A 20,019-nucleotide genomic window follows, 5' to 3' on the forward strand; every position below is an offset into this window, starting at 1 on the left:
CCACCAGGAAAGTCCCCAGCAGCTGCTTTTGATTCCAGTAGAAATTTCATAAGAAAATATTTCTAGACCTCCAGGGTAACATCTTTGTCTCTGCCAATATGTTGTTTGTGTGGAAGGTTAATTCCTCTGCCAGTGGGTGGCCTGAGAAGAAAACTTACTTGTATCACTTGAGTTATCAATTGATTCTTGGCCCCTTGGCTAAACAAGACTCATCTTCTGAAAGGGAGTTCTGAACAATGGTAGCCTAGGAGCCCTTGGTCCACAGGTATCATGGGCTGATGGTTAATACCCACCTGATTCCAGTGTTTCATGGAGGTGCTCATGCGGGGCCCCAGTTCAGCAGCTGGTACCACTTGGGAGTGATAAAGGCAGATTCTCAGACCCTACCTGGATTGGTTTCCCACAGCTGCTGTGACAAAGTACCACAAACTGGGGGGCTTAAAACAAGAAATATTTAATCTCTTACCACTCTGGACTCCAGAAGCCCAAAATCAAGGTGTTGGCAGGGCCACACCTTGTTTTCTGCAGGCTCTGGGGAGAATCTGCTCTTTGCAGCTTCCAGCTGGTGGTGGTTCTTGGCCTTCCTTGACTAAAATCATGGCTAGTCTCTCTCCCTGGTCACTTTTTTCCCCCACTTTTCTGCCTTCTCTTTTTCTGTCTCTTCTAAGGACACTTGTAATCAGGTTTGGGGCCCACCCAAGAAATCCAGGATGATCTCATCTTTGTTGCTGTTGTTGCTCAGTCACTCCATGGACTGCAGCACACCAGGCTTCCCTGTCCTTCACTATCTCCCAAAGTTTGCTCAAACTCATATCCACCGAGTTGGTGATACCACCCACCCATCTCATCCTCTGCCACTTCCTTCTCCTTTTGCCCTCAGTCTTTCCCAGCATCAGGATCTTTTTCAGTGAGTCAGATCTTTGCATCAGGTGGCCAAAGTATTGGAGCTCCAGCATCAGTCCTTCCAATGAAGGGTTGATTTCCTTTAGGATTGACTGGTTTGATCTTCTTGCAGTCCAAGGGACTCTCAAGGGTCTTCTCCAGCACCATAATTTGAAAACATCAATTCTTTGGCACTCAGTCTTCTTTGTGGTCCAACTCTTACATCCATACATGACTACTGGAAAAACCATAGCTTTGACTATACGGATCTTTATTGGCAAAGTGATCTTATCTTAAGATCCTTAAATATTCATGCAAAGACTCCTTTGTAAGATCACCTTTACAGGCTCCAGGGTTTGGACATGGACATACCTTTGGGAGGGGTCACCATTCAACCCACTCACCTTCCCTAGGCCTAGGGACTCACATCATGTACCAAATACTCAAAATTCTGTTTTATTTTAACTTCTTTGCTAACCCACATAAGAAGGTTTCCTGTTCTATCATGTCTCTAAGAACAGAAGGTATTGGAGTCCTTGCCAGACTTCTTAAATACAGAAAAAAAAAATCCCATCCCTTTCAAACCTTTGCCCCACAATATGTGAGGAATAAGGACCCCTAGTGCTTGCTTTACTACATGGAGGCCTGTGCTAAGGCCTTTACATATGCTGACTTAATCCCTGAGAAATCTGAAGAAACTTACTGCTATTACATTTTACCAAGGAGAAAACTAAAATTTAGTATTAATAATAGGATGGAACCTGCCTAAGATGTCTTAAAACAGAGTCAGTAGGGAGGATTCAAATCTAGTGACTTTGAAGCTATAGCTTACTCCCCATCACCCCGCCATCTTCCTTCCCTGAGGCAGTCAGGCACATGTTTAGCTGTGATCACTTATGCTCAACGCGCAGCATTTTATAGTTGCATTGAAAAAATGTACTTTAAAATATATATATATATATATATATATATGTTTATTTGGCTGCACCAGGTCTTAGTTGCAGCATGCAGGATCTTTAGTTGCAGCATGCAGGGATTGAACCCAGGCGCCCTACTTTGAGTCTTAGCCACTGGACCACCAGGGAAATCCCGAAAATGCACTTTTAAGATAATACACGTGTTAGTCACTCAGTCATGTCAGACTTTTTGTGACCTCATGGACTCTAACCCGCCAGGCTTCTCTGCCCATGAAATTCTCTAGGCAAGAATACTGGAGTGGGTAGCCTATCCCTTCTCCAGGGAATCTTCCCAACCCAGGGATCAAAACTGGGTTCCTGCACTGTAGGCAGATTCTTTCCTGTCTGAGTAAAACTAATCTAGAAAACATATTGGATTCTAGTGCGTTAAATATCTTGACTCCTTTAGTATTGACAGGACCCATCCTGAGCCCTGACTCCTGATGACCCATCACTGCTCTTGGTGGTGACACCAGTGCCCTTCCTGGGGAAGTGGAGATGAAATCCAAGCAAACATGCAGGACTGTGCCCAGGATCGTGCAGACTGGGCCTGACACAGAGGTCTTTGCCTGAAGCAGGGAGCCTGGGGGCCAAAATCCAGCCAAGTCACGTGCCTCGGCATCAGTCAGTCTGCCCAGAGGATGGGGAGCGCCTTTAAAATTCACACAAAGCACCATAAGGGCCAGCAGCAGCCCCGCTCAAGTGCTTTGAAACCTGTGTCAGATAACTGTAACTGGGGATAGAAAAGTGAAAGTGTTTGTTTTTCGCTGATAGTCTTATCTCACTATTAGCTTTATATATATATATATATGTATATATGTATATACATATATAATTTTACTTTATTTGCTTATTTATTTTGGCTGTGCTGGGTCTTCACTGTGGCTCACAGGCTCTTCTTGGCGATGTGCAGGCTTCTCTAGTTGCAGCACATAGGTTTAGTTGTAGCATGTGGGATCTTAGTTCCCCACTCAGGGATTGAACCCAGGCCCCCTGCATTGGGAAGACAGAGTCTTAACCACTAGACCACCAGGGAAGTCTCACAGTGTTAGTGTAATGAACATTCATATTTTGGACCCTCACCTTGCCACAGCCCCACCACCACCACCCCCCGCTTGTATTTTATTTGCGTGGGAATAGATGATGGCATTTGAAGCAAGTACAGCAAACTGTTAACATCTGATATTACAGATGCTAGGTAGATGGTGAGCTTTGGTGAGCATGTACAGTCAGCCCCGTGTATCCACGGATGCTGAAACCACAGATGCAGAGGGCCGACTGTACTACAGCATTTCATATAAGAGACGTGAGCATCCTCAGATTTTTGGTATTCATGGGGATCTTGGAACCCCCTGCAGATACCAAGGAATGACTGTGTACACCATCAATAGTGTTACCAACTAGAGACAGATCTCTGCTGTAGCAATGCTTAACTGTCTTGATGGACTTTTTTTTGTTCTCCCATGTAGTTGTTGTTCAACCAGTAAGTCATGTCCTACTCTGTGACCCCCTGGATTGCAGCACTCCAGGCTCCTCTCTCCTCTACTATCTCCTGAAGTTTGCTCAAGTTCATATCCATTGAGTTGGTGATGCTATCTAACCATATCATCCTCTGCTGTCCCCTTCTCCTCCTGCCCTCAATCTTTCCCAGCATCAGGGTCTTTTCCAATAAGTCAGCTCTTCACATCAGGTGGCCAAAGTATGGGAGCTTCAGCCTCAGCAACAGTCCTTCCAATGAATATGCAGGGTTGATTTCCTTTAGGATTGACTGGTTTGATTTCCTTGCAAAGGACTCTCAAGAGTCTTCTCCAACACCATACTTCAAAAGCATCAATTCTTCGGTGTTCAACTTTCTTTATGGTCCAACTCTCACATCCATACATGACTACTGGAAAAACTATAGCTTTGACTATATGGACCTTTGTCAGCAAAGTGATATCTTTGCTTTTTAATATGCTGTCTAAGTTTGTCATAGCTTTCCTTCCAAGAAGCAAGTGTCTTTTTAATTTCATGGCTGCAGTCACCTTCTGCAGTGATTTTTGCAGCCCAAGAAAATAAAATCTGTCACTGCTTCCACTTTTTCCCCTTTTATTTGCCATGAAATGATGGAACCAGATGCCATGATCTATCTCATGTTGGGTTCATCATAAACAGAACATTTTGATTGATGGGAAATAATTTTTTCCCCAAATCCATGGTTTGGTCAAAATACTTGGGGGTGGAGGGCAGTGGGTTGACTTTCTGAAACTCTTTTGAGGGTGCCTTTACTCTAAGGCTGCTTTTCTCACCTCCCTGCTCCCCTACCCACTCCTAGCCCCCTTCCCTTTGAGTCTGTAAGTTGTTCACGTTTGGTTCTTTCAAAAGCTCTTCTATTCGTGAAATTAAAACTTTTTGTAAAACTTTGCAAGATTTGTAAAATTCTCACACCTAACTCTGGATCTCAGGACAGATTTCTTAGCACTTCTGCTGTGATCAGAGATAGACAGAGAACTTCTAAGCAAGAGTTCATTCATTACAAGTACTCTCAAAATTGAAGCTGGACAAGGAATAAGGTCTGAGGGTCTAATAAATGTAACATGGTGACTGTAGTTCCTAACACTGGATGTACAGCAGAGAAAAACAGAAGTGGAGTCCAGCAGACCTGCCTCTCCCTACGACCCTTTCCGTCTCTGCCCCAGTCTCCGCCCCACCAGTGGTGGTGCTGCGCTCAGTCGTGGCTGACTCTTTGCAAACCCATGGGCTGCAGCCCACTAGGCTCTTTTGTTCATGGGATTTTCCAGGCAAGTAGACTGAAGTGGGTTGCCATTTCCTCCTCCAGGAGATCTTCCCAACCCAGGGATCAAACCCTCAGCCCCTGCATCTCCTGATTTGGCAGACGGGTTCTTTATCACTGCGTCACCCTGGAAGCTCCCTCCTCACCAGTGGGACCCCTAAAGGAGACTCACGTATGTGTTTGTTTGTTTGTTTTGTCTTGAAAGGTGACACAGCTGGCGAGCTATTTTGAGCCCTTGATCTTAGCTGCAGTGGGTGTCGCCTCCAAGATTCTGGACCATCAGCAGCAGATGACGGTGCTGGACCAGACCAAGACGCTCGCAGAGTCTGCCCTGCAGATGCTGTATGCGGCCAAGGAAGGTGGAGGAAACCCCAAGGTACAACTCAGGATGCTAAGGACTCACTTAGGACACTGAGGAGCCACCAGAAGTTCCTCTGTATCATGTCCCTCCAGGGAAGGCACCTCCACGTTTTGGATGGTGGCATTTTTTTTTTAATTAACCATTTTGTGATCGTTATTTTATTATTATTTTTTTGATGGTGTTGGCTCTTCTTGCTGCGCATGGGCTTTCTCTACTTTTGGGGAGCGGGGACTACTCTTTGTTGTTGGGCATGGACTTTTCATTGCAGTGGCCTCTCTTGTTGGAGAGCACAGACTCTAGGCCCATGGGCTTCAGTAACTGCAGTGTGTGGGTCAGTAGTTGAGGCTCATGGGCTCTAGAGCTCAAGTGTGTGTAGGCAAGAGTCCTTGGGAAAGAAAAATATACTGTGTGGTTATTGAAGAAATAAAAACCATACCAGCCAGGCACCTGCTTGGTGTTGACATGCAGCTTACAAGAAGCAAACCTCTGTTGTTTTCCAGTAAATGTCATTCCCATTCCTGGTAGTTAAGTTCAAAGAATAGCATGGTGCCCGGTCGCCTGTGGCATATGCTGCTATTGCCTTGGGGACAGGAATTTAATATGAAAATCTCCCTCACCAGTTTGCAAGTGGAACATTTCTTCAGCCTGATGTGTCGCTTGGGTACCTTACGTGGCCAGAGATGGTGGCAGCATGTTCTTTTCTCTTGGGAATGATTTTGTCAAAGTGATTATTTTACTTGTAAATCCAGCATGAACCTTAAGTTTCCTCAGGTTTCTGGAACCTGGAGAGGGTGTGGAGGCTTCCCACTACACTCGTGTTTTGTTCTAACAGGTTCCTCCATTAAGTCATCTGATCCGAATGTCTTCTTCTAAGCAGGCTGACTTGAGGGAGCACTACTGGAACGATTTCTATAGGATACTGACCTACAAGCTCCAGGGATCCATATGTATTTCTCGGTGTGTTTTGTTGTATCTCTAGGATCTTCAAATGGTCAAGTGGTAAAGCAGAGAAAACTCTAGGCTGAGTCAGAATCGCAAATAGTGTTCTCAGAGTTAATAGTTATTGAGTGCTGACTCTATGTCATTTACCACATCTTATGCCCTCATCCTCTTTAATCTTCATAAAAACTCTGTGACATGGAGGGGTTCCCATTGTACACATGTGGAAGCTGACTTCTCTGCTAAGTTGCCTGAGATGTCTGATGAGGTGCGTGGGGGGTGGGGGGTGCTGAGCCTGCACCCTATGGAAATACAGGCGGACTCAGCCTGGAGCAGGGCTGGGAGGGTCAAGGAGAGAGACAAGGAGGAGGGCTGATGAGTCTCAACAAAAGGAAATTACCTGACACATAAGGGTAGCTAGAGCCACGGTAGGAAGAGGAAACAGCATCTGCAAAGGTATAGATAGAGTTATAGAAGGATTGTGATCTTTTTAGCACTTGGCCTGGGCCTCCCCACTGGCACAGTGGTAAAGAACTCACCTGCCAATGCAGGAGACACAAAGAGACTCAGGTTCGATCCCTGGGTCTGTAAGATCCCCTGGAGAAGGAAATGGCAACCCATTCGAGTATTCTTGCCTGGAGAATCCCATGGACAAGTTCATGGGGTTGCAAGGAGTCATACCCAACTGAGTACGTATGTGCATGCTGGTGTGTATGGGACATGGAGAGTGTAGGGACAAGGGGACGGGAAGGGAGTCTGGGCTAAATTGTGACCGGCTTCCTCCCCACCAGGAGGAGCTGGGGCTTTATTGTGAGCAGTATGGAATGATAACAATCCATCAATAGTCTAGAATCTCCATTCTGGAAACAGCATGGATAATGTTTTGACTTGCATCCTCTATGTTCAGTTTTTCACTCATGCATCTGGCAACTCATAAGAGACTAATCTTGGGGATGCTAAAAATATTCAGAGCCAGTCTCGGCCCTCAAGTTGTTTTGAGTCTTCTGGCAAAATAAGTCTAGTTGCTGAAGTGCTGGGCAGAGCAAGAACAAGAATGCCCTCTTGGCTGTGACAGGTTAGTGATAGGTGTCCCAGAGTCAGGCCCACCCACTTTGCTCCCTTCCTGAACTGGAGGAGCCAGAACTGGCCTTCCAGACCCAGTTCTGGGTTGTCTTTTCTCCAGGGCTGCCTAATGCCACATCTCCACTCCTGTTCTCAGCAGAATAACTCAAATTAGGATGCTTCTGCATGATTACAATATTAGCACATCTGCTGGAACTGCGGGTTCTGAGATCCTTGTGGAAGTCTGTTTTTTTGCCAAGGAAATTCATGGTTGAGCATTTGTAGTCAGCACTGTAAGCTTGATAATGACATCTTTTGATCGGAGGTGGTGGCTGGAGGCCAGCATGGAGTAGTTTTCAGTGAAAGGCCTAAAGCACCAGGTGATGAACTGAGACGTGTGACGAGAGACAGCAACTCAGGACTTGATGTGGATCCTCTCACCAACAGCAATCACCCGTGCTGTCTGCTGACTCCACCAGGCCTGTCACAGGCAGCCTGGGACACTGCACCTTGGCTTGCAGCCCCTTTCCTAAGAGGCCAAGTGCAGAGACTCAATCCCCTTGCATCAAGGGGATTGCTATTCTTTGGACAAATATTCACTAGGGGTTACTCGCTGTGTGTTAGGTGATGTATATATGTATGTATTAGGTGTCATAGTTCTTGTTTGCAGAGGAAATGTGGTTAAAATGTGGTTGAATGGTTTTCAGTGACTTTGATCTATCAAGGAAAAAAATTAAAAAGAGGCAGGCCCAGAGCCTGGTGTTAATGAATCACACGAGTACCAGGCATTTGGTGTGTGACCTCACCCCCATCCCACTGAGCCCCTTCTACAGTCTTCCTCTACCTCCAGAGCTCTGCCCCCCCCAACCCTCCCCCACTCAGTCCCCCACCCCCCATCCTCCTTGGAGACCTTCCAACTTCTGCCCGTAACCGTCCAACAAATATCCCCTGCTGTCCATTATTGGGCAGTTCTCATTATTAGCTGTTTTTTTTTCTCTCTGCTGAAGTTGAGGTCTGCCCCCATAGCCTTTTCTTCCATTTTCCAAACTCCTGTGATGTCCACGCCTGCTTTACTGGGCTTTGTAGTTGAAATATTGTAATAAAGAAGTAAGGCTCCCTTGGAATTCGACTTCAGACTTGTTTCCAAAGAGAAGTGAAGTCTGATTCTTCCCCTGTGTTGTTCTGTGAGGAACAATAACAAGGAGCCCCTCCAGATTCTAAAATAACGACCTCATTGTTAAGCCTGTCCTTGGTGGGCTAAGCCTGCCTTAATTGAGAGCCTGCTGTGTCTTCCCCTGTCTGAAGCTGGAGCGCTCCGGCAGCCTGCATGTGGGATTTGGCCTCGGCGGTGTGATCAAGATGAGGTTTGCCATTGGAGTTAGAGAAAATGGTCCTGGGTGAGGCATGGAGTAATTGGAGCAGGCTTCAAATAATCTGAACTGACCCTTTAAGGATCTGTAAAACTTTAATATGTGGAGTGAAGGAGAACAGACCTTCTGGAGAATTCTGGGTGATTCATTTCTGGGACAGCCAAGAGCAAGGATGTATTTTTGTAGGTTTTGATGCGTGGTGTGGAAAAAGTGTCCTTTATGTTTTCTAAGGAGTTTCAGGGAACTGTTTTGTGATTTACTTCTGCCACTCCCCAAATTAGCTTCTGATCCCTTACTTTACCTTTATGGGAAACCAGATAACTTGGCCAGCCACTGTCTTCTCCCTCAAAATGTGTACTTGCTTTAATATAAAAACACAGAGTTGCTGACATTTTTGTGCCACCCATAGTCACTTCAGTCTAAGTGAGATTTACAGAAACGCGCACCTTACATTTTACCTTTTTTAATCAACGAGATCATATTTATGTGAGATTCTCTCTCTGGAGAGTTATGTATAGATGTCATTTTTCAGACTTCCATCGAAATGAAACAATCTATACATTTTATGTTTTACCTTCTCGGTGCCATGAAATCCACCATTGGCCTAAATGAGCAGTTCCCCTCCATCACATCTGTCAGGGAGAGAGCTTTGCATCCTGACGCAATTCCTGCAGGATAGCCATCCGTGATCACATATTTCACGTCTCACCAGATGTTGTATTTGAAGGACTCTTCTTGATTCCCATGGCTTTTCAATTTTCACGTTCCTATGGCTCACATAGCCTCTTCTTGGAGTTCTTCTATTTCATTTAATCATTCAAAAGAGTTATCATTTCCCGTCTCTCACTACCTTCTCATCTACCAGAGGAGCTTCTTGGTTCTTCTGGAATGCTCTTTTCTCCCTAAGATGGATCAAGGCAGTCACGGCCACTGCATGACGGCTGGGCAGTGTGGTTCTCCCACCACCTGGCATTAGGTCAGATTCCCCTGGTAAGACCACAGGCCCCTGCCAGACTGTCCTCGATTCAGACACCAGCCCTAAGCCCCAGGCTCCCTAAACCTCTCTTACTCTGACCGGCTGGCTACATTCAGGGGTTCTCACCACCCCTTAGGTTGGTTAATGTGCTCAACTCAGGAAATTGCTCTCCTTACAATCACACTTTTATTATAAAGGATGTATGTGCATGCTAAATCACTTCAGTCATGTCTTGACTCTTTGTGACCCCATGGATTATATAGTCCTCCAGGCTCCTCTCGCCATGGGATTCTCCAGGCAAGAGTACTGGAGTGAGTTGCCATGCCCTCCTCTGGAGGAGCTTCTCAACCTGGGAATTGAGCCCACATCTCTTAAGTCTCCTGCATTGGCAGGCGGGTTCTTTTACCACAAGCACCACCTGAGAAGTCCATGATAAAGGATATAACCAGCCAAAAGAAGAACCCCGGAGGGTGAGATCTGGGAGGGTCTCAAACTTGCAACTCCCATATCCTCAGGATGTGTCACCCTCCCCGCTTACTGCTGTGCATCACCCACCGGCCTCCTGTCCAGAGCTTTTATTGGGATTTCATGATGTAGCCTTGATGGACTGAGTTTAGTCATATGACCAATGATTCCATCATTCCCCCTCATTTCCCCAGAGGTGGTGGTCAGGATGATACTGTGTTGCTTAAAGTCCCAGCCAGCCCCATCCTGAATCTACCTACTGGCCCCATTAGACTTTGTTGGCATAACCTACTGTGTGGCCACCATAAATAACAGACACTTGTGTGATCACTTGGGAAATACTAAGGGGTTTAAAAGTTCCTAGGAACTGAGGACAAAGATCAACCAAATGTCTTAGTTTTCAGCAGTGGGTGAGGTTCCAGGACTGGGTTTCATCCAGTGGCCAGCTACTGGGAGTTGAAAGACACATGCAGTCTAGACCCTGGGAGGCGAGGAGTGCAGCTTCAGGGGAAAATTTTGGGAACTGGTAACAAGTTCATGGTCAGGTGTGGAGTCCGCAGTGGCTGAGAGAGCTGGGGCCAGACTGATGCCAGGATGTTAGGTCAGGGGGCGCCCAGACAATTTTATGGATAACTCCTGATCCTGAGGTCTCCTGCTTTTGCCACATGGTACCTGGTTTTTTCACTTTGTTTAAAAGGACCCTGTTTAGAGGAACAGGCTGAAACCTCCCCCTTGCAGATGGCACATTCCCTCCATTAAGGTTTATTTTTTCAGGAGTGCTGGTAAACCTGACCTTATCTAGCGATAGGTTCATTTCCCTTTTGACTGGTGGCCTCGGCTCAGCAAATGGCCAGCTGGTCATTGGTGATTGTCCTCCACTAGGCCTGTATACTCTAAGTGCTTAAGCTCCCATTTCCAGATTGCAGCTGTCAGAGGGCTGTCATCCAATCCCCACCTTCCAAAGTGCTCTGGGGATTTCAGAAGGTGTATGGCGCTCAGCATAATGCTTGGCACAGAAGGGTCCTTGGAAATGTTTCTTGCAAATTAGCGGCTGTCCTTGCACTGCCACTCTTCTGTGGTTTGATGTTTATTGTTATTCCTGGACCCCTGCCTGTCACCTAAGATGAAGCATTGTCTGTAAAATGCTCAAATACCCGGCCCAGGATACAAGAACCAAGACTTTAAAACTGAACAAAAGTCACATTGGGTCCACAGGTTGGCTTTTGTGTATACAAGTACACACTAGCCCTTGGAATCTTGCCAGCATCCTGAGGAAAGTTATTGGGTTTTCTTGGTCCAGTTAGAGGAGCTGGGGCATGTCATCACAGCCCCAGTGAGCCCAGTCTGTGGCTTGGGGGCAGGGAAGGGCCAGGTCCTGTTCTGACAGCCATCCCCCTACACACACATACCACATCTCTGCCCCCAGCTGTGCCACCCATGCTCTTTTGAAGCCTAAAAACAAATGATTCAATTTCTTTCTTTTTTCTCTTTACTTCTTTGGCTGTGCTGGATATTATTGCTGCATGTGGGGTCTTTTAGTTGCTGCATACAAGATCTTTAGCGCTGCCTGTGGGATCTAGTCCCTGACCAGGGATCAAACACAGGCCCCCTGCATGAGGAGTGCAAAATCTTAGCCACTGGACCATCAGGGAAGTCCCAAGATGGCTCCATTTATTTCTAAATGAGTCTCCAGGGGAGAAATTTGCACCAATGGCCTGTGAAGGTTATGCTTATAAAAATACCTCCAAAAATAAAAATGAGTCTCTTTCAGTACCTTAAACCCACCTTCTAGGGGAAAGCAGAGCAAATGGCTTGCAAGAAGCAGAGCCTGGTTGGAGAGATGGGGCTGAGGTTGGTTGGTGGAGAGACAGCAGAAGGGACAGGGGCTGTGTGCCAGGCACTGTACCAGACCCTTCCATATGGTGTTTCACTCGCCTTCACAATGCACATGCCTTCTCACCCTTAGACCTTTGTACAGGCTGTGCCCTCTGCCTGGAAGCCTCCTCATTCCACCCCCTCCTCACCCTGCAAGAGACTGAATTCTTCCTCCAGGGCCTAGACATGTCTGAGAAGTCTCTGATGCCCAGGCTGGGTTAGGAACCCTTCTTAGGTGCTGTCGCACTCAGCTATTGCTACAAACAAGCCACCCTGAAACGAAGTGACTTAAAACACTGCCACTTTTCTATTCTCTCTGGCAGATGTACAGATCCACTGAGTCCCACAAGGCAGTCCTCACTCAGTCCCTCCTGCGGTTGTAGCCATATGGCCGCTGGGGCTTGAAGGACCTAAGGCTTAGTCACTCCCAGGTCTGGCTCCTGAGCAGAAATCACCCAGACTTTTTGGGATCTGGAACACCCCTTCCTACTTCTACGTGGTCTCACCATGCAGTCTGCCAGGCATACAGCCTCAAGATACCTTCTCACATAGAGGCTGAAGACTTCAAAGGCACGCATACTGAGAGAGAAACAGGCAGAAGCTGAATCATTTTCCATTACCAGAAATCAGGCAGCATCACATGTCCCCCAGTTCTTTACTTTGAGGCCATTGCCTTCTGATGACTCTTTGACTCCTGAGTTTCATCTCAGGGCTGTAAGAATGTAGAGGAAAGTTGATGAGCACACAACCATCCCTGGAGGGCTTCTGGGAGAAGGTGGTATTGAGGTTGGTCCTTGAAAAAAGGGCTAGGATTAAATGGAGGGGAGGAGGGAGAAGGCAGACACAGCCAGTCCCTGCAGGCAGAGCAAGAGAGGCTGGAGCTGTGAGGAAACCAGCCAGGTGGCAGCCAGAACTCTGTGCCAAGGAGATGGGGGAATTTGTCTGGGAGGGAGGTGCCTCCCAACCCCATGGAGGGCCTAGAAATAGAGAAGGTGGACTCTGGTCTGGGGAAGAGTCAAAGGAACAAAGTAATCTTTGTTCCTCAAGGTTATTTGTCATTATTACCTTCTAAAGTAATTTAGTAGTAATGTCAATAGTTAACATTTGTGTCCTAGCATCATTGCCTTGAGGATGTTGTTGTTATTGTTCAGTCGCTAAGTTGTGTTCAACTTTGTGGCCCCATGGACTGTAGCCCACCAGGCTGCTCTGTCCATGGGATTTTCCAGGCAAGAGTACTGGAGTGGGTTGCCATTTCTTTCTCCTGAGGATCTTCCTGACCCAGGGATCAAACCTACATCTTGAACCTGTATTGGCAGGTGGATTCTTACCACTGAGCCACCTGGGAAGCCCCACCTTGAGAATAACCATCCATAATTAATACATTTCACATCTCATCAGATGTTGGTTTGAAAGGACTCTTCTTGGTTCCCATGACTTTTCAATTCCACAGGCTGAACCAGTTCATATGGCTCATGTAGCCTCTTCTAGAACTCTTTTATTTAATCATGCAAAGGAGTTATCACTTACCATCTCTTACTGACTTCCTTACTTTCTCATCTGCCAAAGTAAAGATGCAGTTTCTTGGTCCTTTTCAAGGGTTCATCTTCCTCCGAGGAGCATCAGGGCAGCTGTGGCCACTGTGTGGGGGCATCTAGTACCTGGTGCGATACAATTCTGACACCAATTGCCCAGCATTAGGTCAGATTTCTGGGTAAGGGCACAGCCCCCTACTAGACTGCTCTTATTATAAATGATAAGATGCCTGCAGCCATATCACCTCATTAGACTTTCACTGCATAGCATGGTTATAATCATTCCCATTTTGCTTAGGAAGCCTCACCCCAAACCGCTTAGCTAGTTAGCAGTGGAGACAAAATTCAGCCCCAGTTTTTTTCTGACCTCAGGACCTTAGCTCTTTCCCCCTTCATCTTGCTATCACTTGAGGTGTTTTTTAAGGAGGCTGGTACCACCATTCTTTCATCCTTTCATTCACTTACTCGCCAGCGCCTGCTCTGGACTGCATACATGTTATTAAAGCTTCTCTGAGGACTGTCTAGGGGAACTCATGAGCACTCCAGCCTGCAGAGTGTCTGTCTTTGGAGAAGTTTCATCATTCGTCTCTCCAACCTCATATAAATGTAATTTGTGACACAGTTTCAAAGCCCATGTAGCCTTCTGCAGGTTTCTCTCTCCCGTCTGTACCTATATTTCCATAATCCAGTTGTGTTATAGAAATGGAATTCTAGTGTGTGGGGTAACTTTGACTAGAAGTGCATTGGTTGGGAACACATTTTTAATTTATATCATTTTCTTTTCCTAATAAATCTGTCAACTTATTAGGGAATCTGTGGCATTCTTTTTCTACCACCCTAAACATAGTCACATAAAATTAGTCATAAGACGCTGGTTGAAATTGCAGGGGTTTTTTCCATTTTGATTCCAAAAAGAGATTTTTTTCTATTTGTCCTTCTGGTTTTTTATTTATCTGGCAAAGAAATGTATACAAATATAATAAAAGGAAAGGAAAAAATAGAGAATACATTTTTGTGTTATATAGTGAGAGTATAGTTCTATATTCTGCTTTTTAAGGTTATCTTTTAAAAAAGTGAAGTGATTCTCAAGAGATTAAGCACCATTGTCTTCTGCTTATGGATTGCAATTATCTGCTTATGCAATTGCAATTATCTTCTTCCTCCAACCCATCCTTCTCAGGCACAGCACACCCACGATGCCATCACGGAGGCCGCCCAGCTCATGAAAGAGGCCGTGGACGACATCATGGTGACACTGAATGAAGCTGCCAGTGAAGTGGGGTTGGTGGGAGGCATGGTTGATGCCATCGCAGAAGCCATGAGCAAGGTGGGTCTGGGCTCCGAGACGCCCTCCTGTACTCCTTAACTCCATTTCCTCCAAGATCTCCCTCGAAATTGGTCCCAGAGGCTTTTCTCTAAGGAGCCGGCAGTCCAGGCTGACACCACCAAGCCTCCTCTTTTCTTGAGGGGTCTGCTTAATGTACAAATATTCTATCAAATGTCCAGCATACTCTTAATTCTTTATTACTCATTCATGACTTTTGTAAGCTGGACATACCCTTTCTTTCACATTTATACAGGGGGACAATGGAAAAGGCATCCTTGGTCCCCTCACTTATAAGATGAAAGTGAAAAAAAAGAAAGTTTAGTCGTTCAGTCGTGTCCAGCTCTTTGCAACCCTATGGACTGTAGCCTACCAGGCTCCTCTGTCCATGGGATTTTCCAGGCAAGAGTACTGGAGTGGGTTGCCATTTCCTTCTCCAGAGGATCTTCCCAACACAGGGATCAAACCCGGGTTTCCCACATTGTAGGCAGACACTTTACTGTCTGAACCACCAGGCAAGTCCTATAATTACTTATAAGATGGAAGTTATTATTTACCTTCCCTGTCCACCTCATAGAGTTGTTGTGGGGAACAGACTCCAAAATGAAGTAATGAAGCGATTCCCAAGTGCTGGTCTTCAAAACGGCTCCTTTGGAATCCCTGGGAGCATTTTAGAATGTACATCCCTTGACTCTATCCCAGCCCTAATCCTTTGGAATCTCTATGGGGTGGTGGATCCTAGTATTTTTTTAATTTAATTTAATCTATTTTACTTTACTTATTTTTAACATGGATCCTAGTATTTAAAAAATCTCCCCATGGTTCTGGCATATAACCCAGTGCAGAGACCACTGAAATGGTAAGTGTTAAACCCTCAGGGAACAGCAGACAGATGTCAGAGGTATCATTTCTTCTCCAGTGACCCTTCAATTGAGTTGGGTCAGTAGGAAAGGATGACTGGGCAGTATCTCGTGCCCTTTCCCCAAGGAATCCTTCCCTAGTCGTGCCAGTTGCTACTCATTAGAATGAACAACTCTTCGTCAGCATCTAATTGCCGTTCTCTGATAGCATAGCCAAGAACTGTAGACTTCATCTGTGTTTTGAAATGTCCATTGTCAGATGGTGAATGCACTAATGGGGTTTTTCAGGATAATAAGTGGTCTTTAATTGCTAATTTAGAGAAGATTGGTTGGTGGGTATCTCTGTAAAGAGATGATAGCCTACAACTATCATTAGGATAATTCCCATTAAACATTATGCAGACATTGTCAGACTGATAACGTCCCAAGCTGGGCTGGGATCCCTCAGAGACCCCAGGCTTGCCTTGTCTAAGCACTCCCGTAGTTTTTGCTGTAGGCTTCTCATGCTTCAGCTTTGGATAGTTTCGCAGAAAATGAATGGAATTCTTCACTTCCTCAAGGCCCTTAGTTAAGTCTTAGTGGGTTTGTTTGATTTTTAGAAAATCAGAACAACAAAGCTTTGAAATTAAGCCCTGTATCTACCAAAGATATTAAATAATGCAACTCAAGGTACAAATTAGGAAGTCAAATGATAGTCTTTTCCTTCTTAGGTGGTGCTTTTCACCATCACTCTTCTTCTAGGGAAGAGTTGCATAAATCCCTGGAAGAGGGAAGTCTTTTTTGATGGCCTTTGAGCCTTGCATATTGTGATAGCTCTTCAAGAAGGAAAGTGGCTCTTGTACTGTCTGATTTCAGGGGTATAAAAGCTGTGCTGTCAGCCCAGGACACACTGGATTCTTTTGGAAGTACTAGGGAATAGGCCTGGTGTTACCTGAGGGCAATAATTAGGAACTGCTAATAACATGAGCCCCAGAGGCTATGAGCAGAGGGTTTTTTTCCCCTCAGTTCTGCAAGGTATATACAGTAAGTCCCCTGTATATGAATGAACCTTCAAGTCGCAAACATGCATCTGTTTCCAGCAAGGAACCAGAACCTGTGCCATCAACGTCACGCATAAGTGAAATTGCAACTTGCCCTCCATCTCTTAACTGCTAATGATCCTTCAGCTCTACCATCTCCTACCTCCTCTCTCTCCTCCAGTAGTAACTCTTCTTGCCTACTCACTCGATGCCAGCCCTGGTATGCCAACTATTATAAAGTACTACTGTACTTTTCTAGATACTATGCTGTAAGATTTTAAATGTTTATTTTTTGTTTTTATGTATTATTCGTGTAAAAAGTATTATAAACCTATTACAGTGTATAGTACCATATAGTTGATTGTTAGTTGGTTACAAAGGCTAATTTTTTTGGACTTAAAGCAAGCTGGACTTACAAACATGCTATTGGAGTAGATTTCCTTCATATGTAGGTGACTTAACTGTAATTGGGATTTCACTGATACTCCTAAACTCCTATCTACCCTGACCTTACATCCCAGGTACCACACAGTGTCTCTTCTCTTTGCTAAGCCCACCCCGGCCTGCTTATCACTGGGAACTCTGTATTAAGTGGTATCTCAGGTCATTTGAGCACCTAAGCAGCAACACATTATAAATATGTCATTTTCTGAGTTTAGGTTATTTGGTTAAAACACTGACATACTATTAGAATCATTGTCTGAAGTTCCAAAAGGCAGTGAGTGGCAGAAGAAATCCAGTGTACACAAAGTTAATTCTAACCTGGGTGCAATTCTTGCCACTTTTAGAGCCTCTGCTCTGGAGGATCTCTTTGAGACTTTTCTCTCTGTATGTAAGCACCAGAAGATTTGGGAATTAATAGGTTAGTGAAAGTGAAGTTGCTCAGTCGTGTCCGACTCTTTGCGACTCCATGGACTGTAGCCCACCAGGCTCCTCCATCCATGGAATTTTCCAGGCAAGAGTACTGGAGTGGGTTGCCATCCTTCTCCAGGAGATCTTCCTGACCCAGGGATTGAACCTGGGTCTCCTGCATTGCAAGGCAGATGCTTTACCATCTGAGCAATGGGGAAGCGGTTACCATGAAGTAATAAGCTTTCTGGGTAACTTTGGGCAAATTGCTCAAGCTTTCTAAACCTTGTTTTCCCCCATTCAACGAGCTTAGTCTCAATCTTTGGGATTTTATGACCAAATCCCTTTTCTTTGTTTGCTTTTGTGTTTGGAAGATTTTTTTTTTTTCTTTTTGATCAAGGAAGGTAGTTAAAGAAACAAAACAAACAAAAACCTTGGTATCTACATCAGCAGTATTCCATAAAATAAAGGCCATGTTAACACCAAAAAAAAAGTAGAAAGGCTATAATTTCAGAATGAAGGAAAGTTCTTTCAACTAAATGAATTTTAAATCCTATTTTTTTAAAAAGTTACTTCTTTCTTCTTACTGCTCTCATTGTCTTCACACTGGGAAAATGTTCATCATGGCAGCCCATGGCCGCTGTGTTCTAAGATGCCCTCTAGCTCCAACATCCTGGCACATTTGCAGTTACACCACATCTCATGTGGAGGTTCCCAGCACATGGCCTGACCCTTGTGAGATGCCCAGTTTATTTATATTGAGTGTGCGAGTCCACACCTCAATCCTCATTTGACCAGTGAGGCCCCCTATCTCCTGATAAAGAAACATAAAAAAATCTATCCTGGAGTTTGTGTTGTTGGTTTGGTAGAGATTACATCCAGTTTATGCAAGCACATTATACTAGGCTACAGTGACACATTCATTCAACTCACATTGTAGCTGGGATCTGCTCATGATATATAGCTCCCACTGAAGACGCCATCTAACCTTTTTCCTAATTGCTCTGTGGTCCCTAGTATATTCCCAGACTGAAGACTGTCTACCAGAGAGCTGCCAGGGAGATCTTCTCAGATAGATCATTGCCTACTGCAGATCCCACCGTTTTCTTCATGATTGCAACGTTCTTCATTAAATAGATCCAGCCTGATTCCCACCCCCTCCACAGCCCTCTCCTGTTCACTACTCTCACTCCTCCTGTATTCATTTCCGTTCACCTTGTCTCCTCACCTAGATTACCATTCGGCAACCAGTGGTGATAGTCATGATGATGGTGGTGGTGAGGATGGGTTGCCTTCCTCATAACCATCATGGACTTTATCACCATCATCATCTTCATTATTCTGGTTATCCTTTCCAGTCCATTCATGTAGATGGGATAGCATCTCAGTTGATCTTTATTATAACCTTATGATGAGCTTCAAAATTTCCAGTGAAAGACCAGAGAACCAGTTTAAATACCCAGCTTGAGGCCCATTCACTAGTCTTGAAACCAGGTCTCAAATCAAGTCTTCCAAGCCAGTAAAATCCCCAGCCCTTCAAGGGGCAGACCCCCAACCCACTTCTCTACCCCTTCCCCTCCAAACTGATCTCTCAATTCTGTGATGCTAGGGTCAGATAAACAAGTTCTTCCTATGTTTCCACCACCTTCTCTTCCCCAAGGTAGGTCAGAAGCGAGGGTTCTCTCTACCAGAAGTAGAGACCTCTTTGGGCTACCCCGTTCCTAGGAAAGCCCTTCGTGATGGAGGGTCTGCGTCCTCCCCCAGCTCTTTGTCCACCATTCTGACTTTGCTGCATGTGTCCAATTCACACCCACCTCCCCATGTGCTTGAGTGCTGTTCCCTCTCCTTGAGACTCCTTCCCCACCTTTTGTGTATGGCAAACCCCTTACCTGGTAAGACTTGACTGGAGCACCATTCCTCCGGACAGCCCTGCCACTCTCCTCCAACAAATGGGAGCTTCCCCTTGTCTGTGTGCCCTGAGTACCTCGTGTGCATCTCTATCACAGGAGTCCCTATCACAGAAGCTGGGGGATTCTGTTGACTCTGGACCAAAAAACTCTGCAGGCCTCTCCATTTTTCCAAGTTACTGATTCTGAAAAATGAAGCTCATGTTGAACAGGCCTCTGATGACCCATGGGCTTTTTTTCTTCTCTCCTGTAGCTGGATGAAGGTACTCCTCCAGAACCAAAGGGGACGTTTGTCGACTATCAGACTACGGTGGTTAAATACTCCAAAGCTATTGCGGTAACAGCTCAGGAAATGGTAAGAAGGAAACGGGCTGCTCCACCACTGCTGGTTGCCCTATTACCCACCACACCACTGGATCTTCAGCTCTGGGGTCTGTGGTGGAGAGAGATCAGTCCTCTTTGTTTCTAGCTCCTCCCAGGCTGCAGCGTTGTCCCAATCTGTGGTCTTTCTGGCTGCCTGTGGTCCCAGGCCTCAGGCCACTGGACACAGGCCACAGTGGACACTCTGCTCATGAAAAAGCTCCAGATTAAAATGACTAAGAGTTGGGCATGAGGACAGGGGAGCAAAGGAAAGGGAGAAAATGAGAAGGAAGTTGCGAGTTACAGAGAAAGAGCAAAATCCTATTTATCGCACAGAAAACTTGAGATGTTTTTAATGATTAAAGTTACAGTACAAGAGAAGGCTTTTGGAGACAAAACTGAGATTGTCTGATGGAATCAAATTTTAATGTTTGGACAGTGCTTATAATGAGTAGTACAATATTGACAGTCTTTCAGGCAAAATGAAATGCTGTGGTTATATGAAAATT

The 20,019-nt window shown here is 45.4% G+C and overlaps 1 protein-coding gene across 10 annotated transcripts in view; it reads left to right on the forward strand.

Annotated features, from left to right (window-relative positions):
• TLN2 (talin 2) overlaps positions 1-20,019 on the forward strand; it is a 479,630-nt gene that overhangs the window by 395,835 nt on the left and 63,776 nt on the right. For all 10 annotated transcript variants that reach the window (XM_043918839.1, XM_043918846.1, XM_043918841.1 and 7 more), the window contains 3 exons: positions 4,817-4,987; positions 14,372-14,518; positions 19,404-19,505. In XM_043918839.1, the coding sequence (XP_043774774.1) occupies positions 4,817-4,987; positions 14,372-14,518; positions 19,404-19,505 (420 nt within the window). The remainder of the gene's footprint in view (positions 1-4,816; positions 4,988-14,371; positions 14,519-19,403; positions 19,506-20,019) is intronic.

Source organism: Cervus elaphus, chromosome 12 (assembly GCF_910594005.1).
Source record: "Cervus elaphus chromosome 12, mCerEla1.1, whole genome shotgun sequence".
Lineage (NCBI taxonomy): Eukaryota > Metazoa > Chordata > Mammalia > Artiodactyla > Cervidae > Cervus > Cervus elaphus.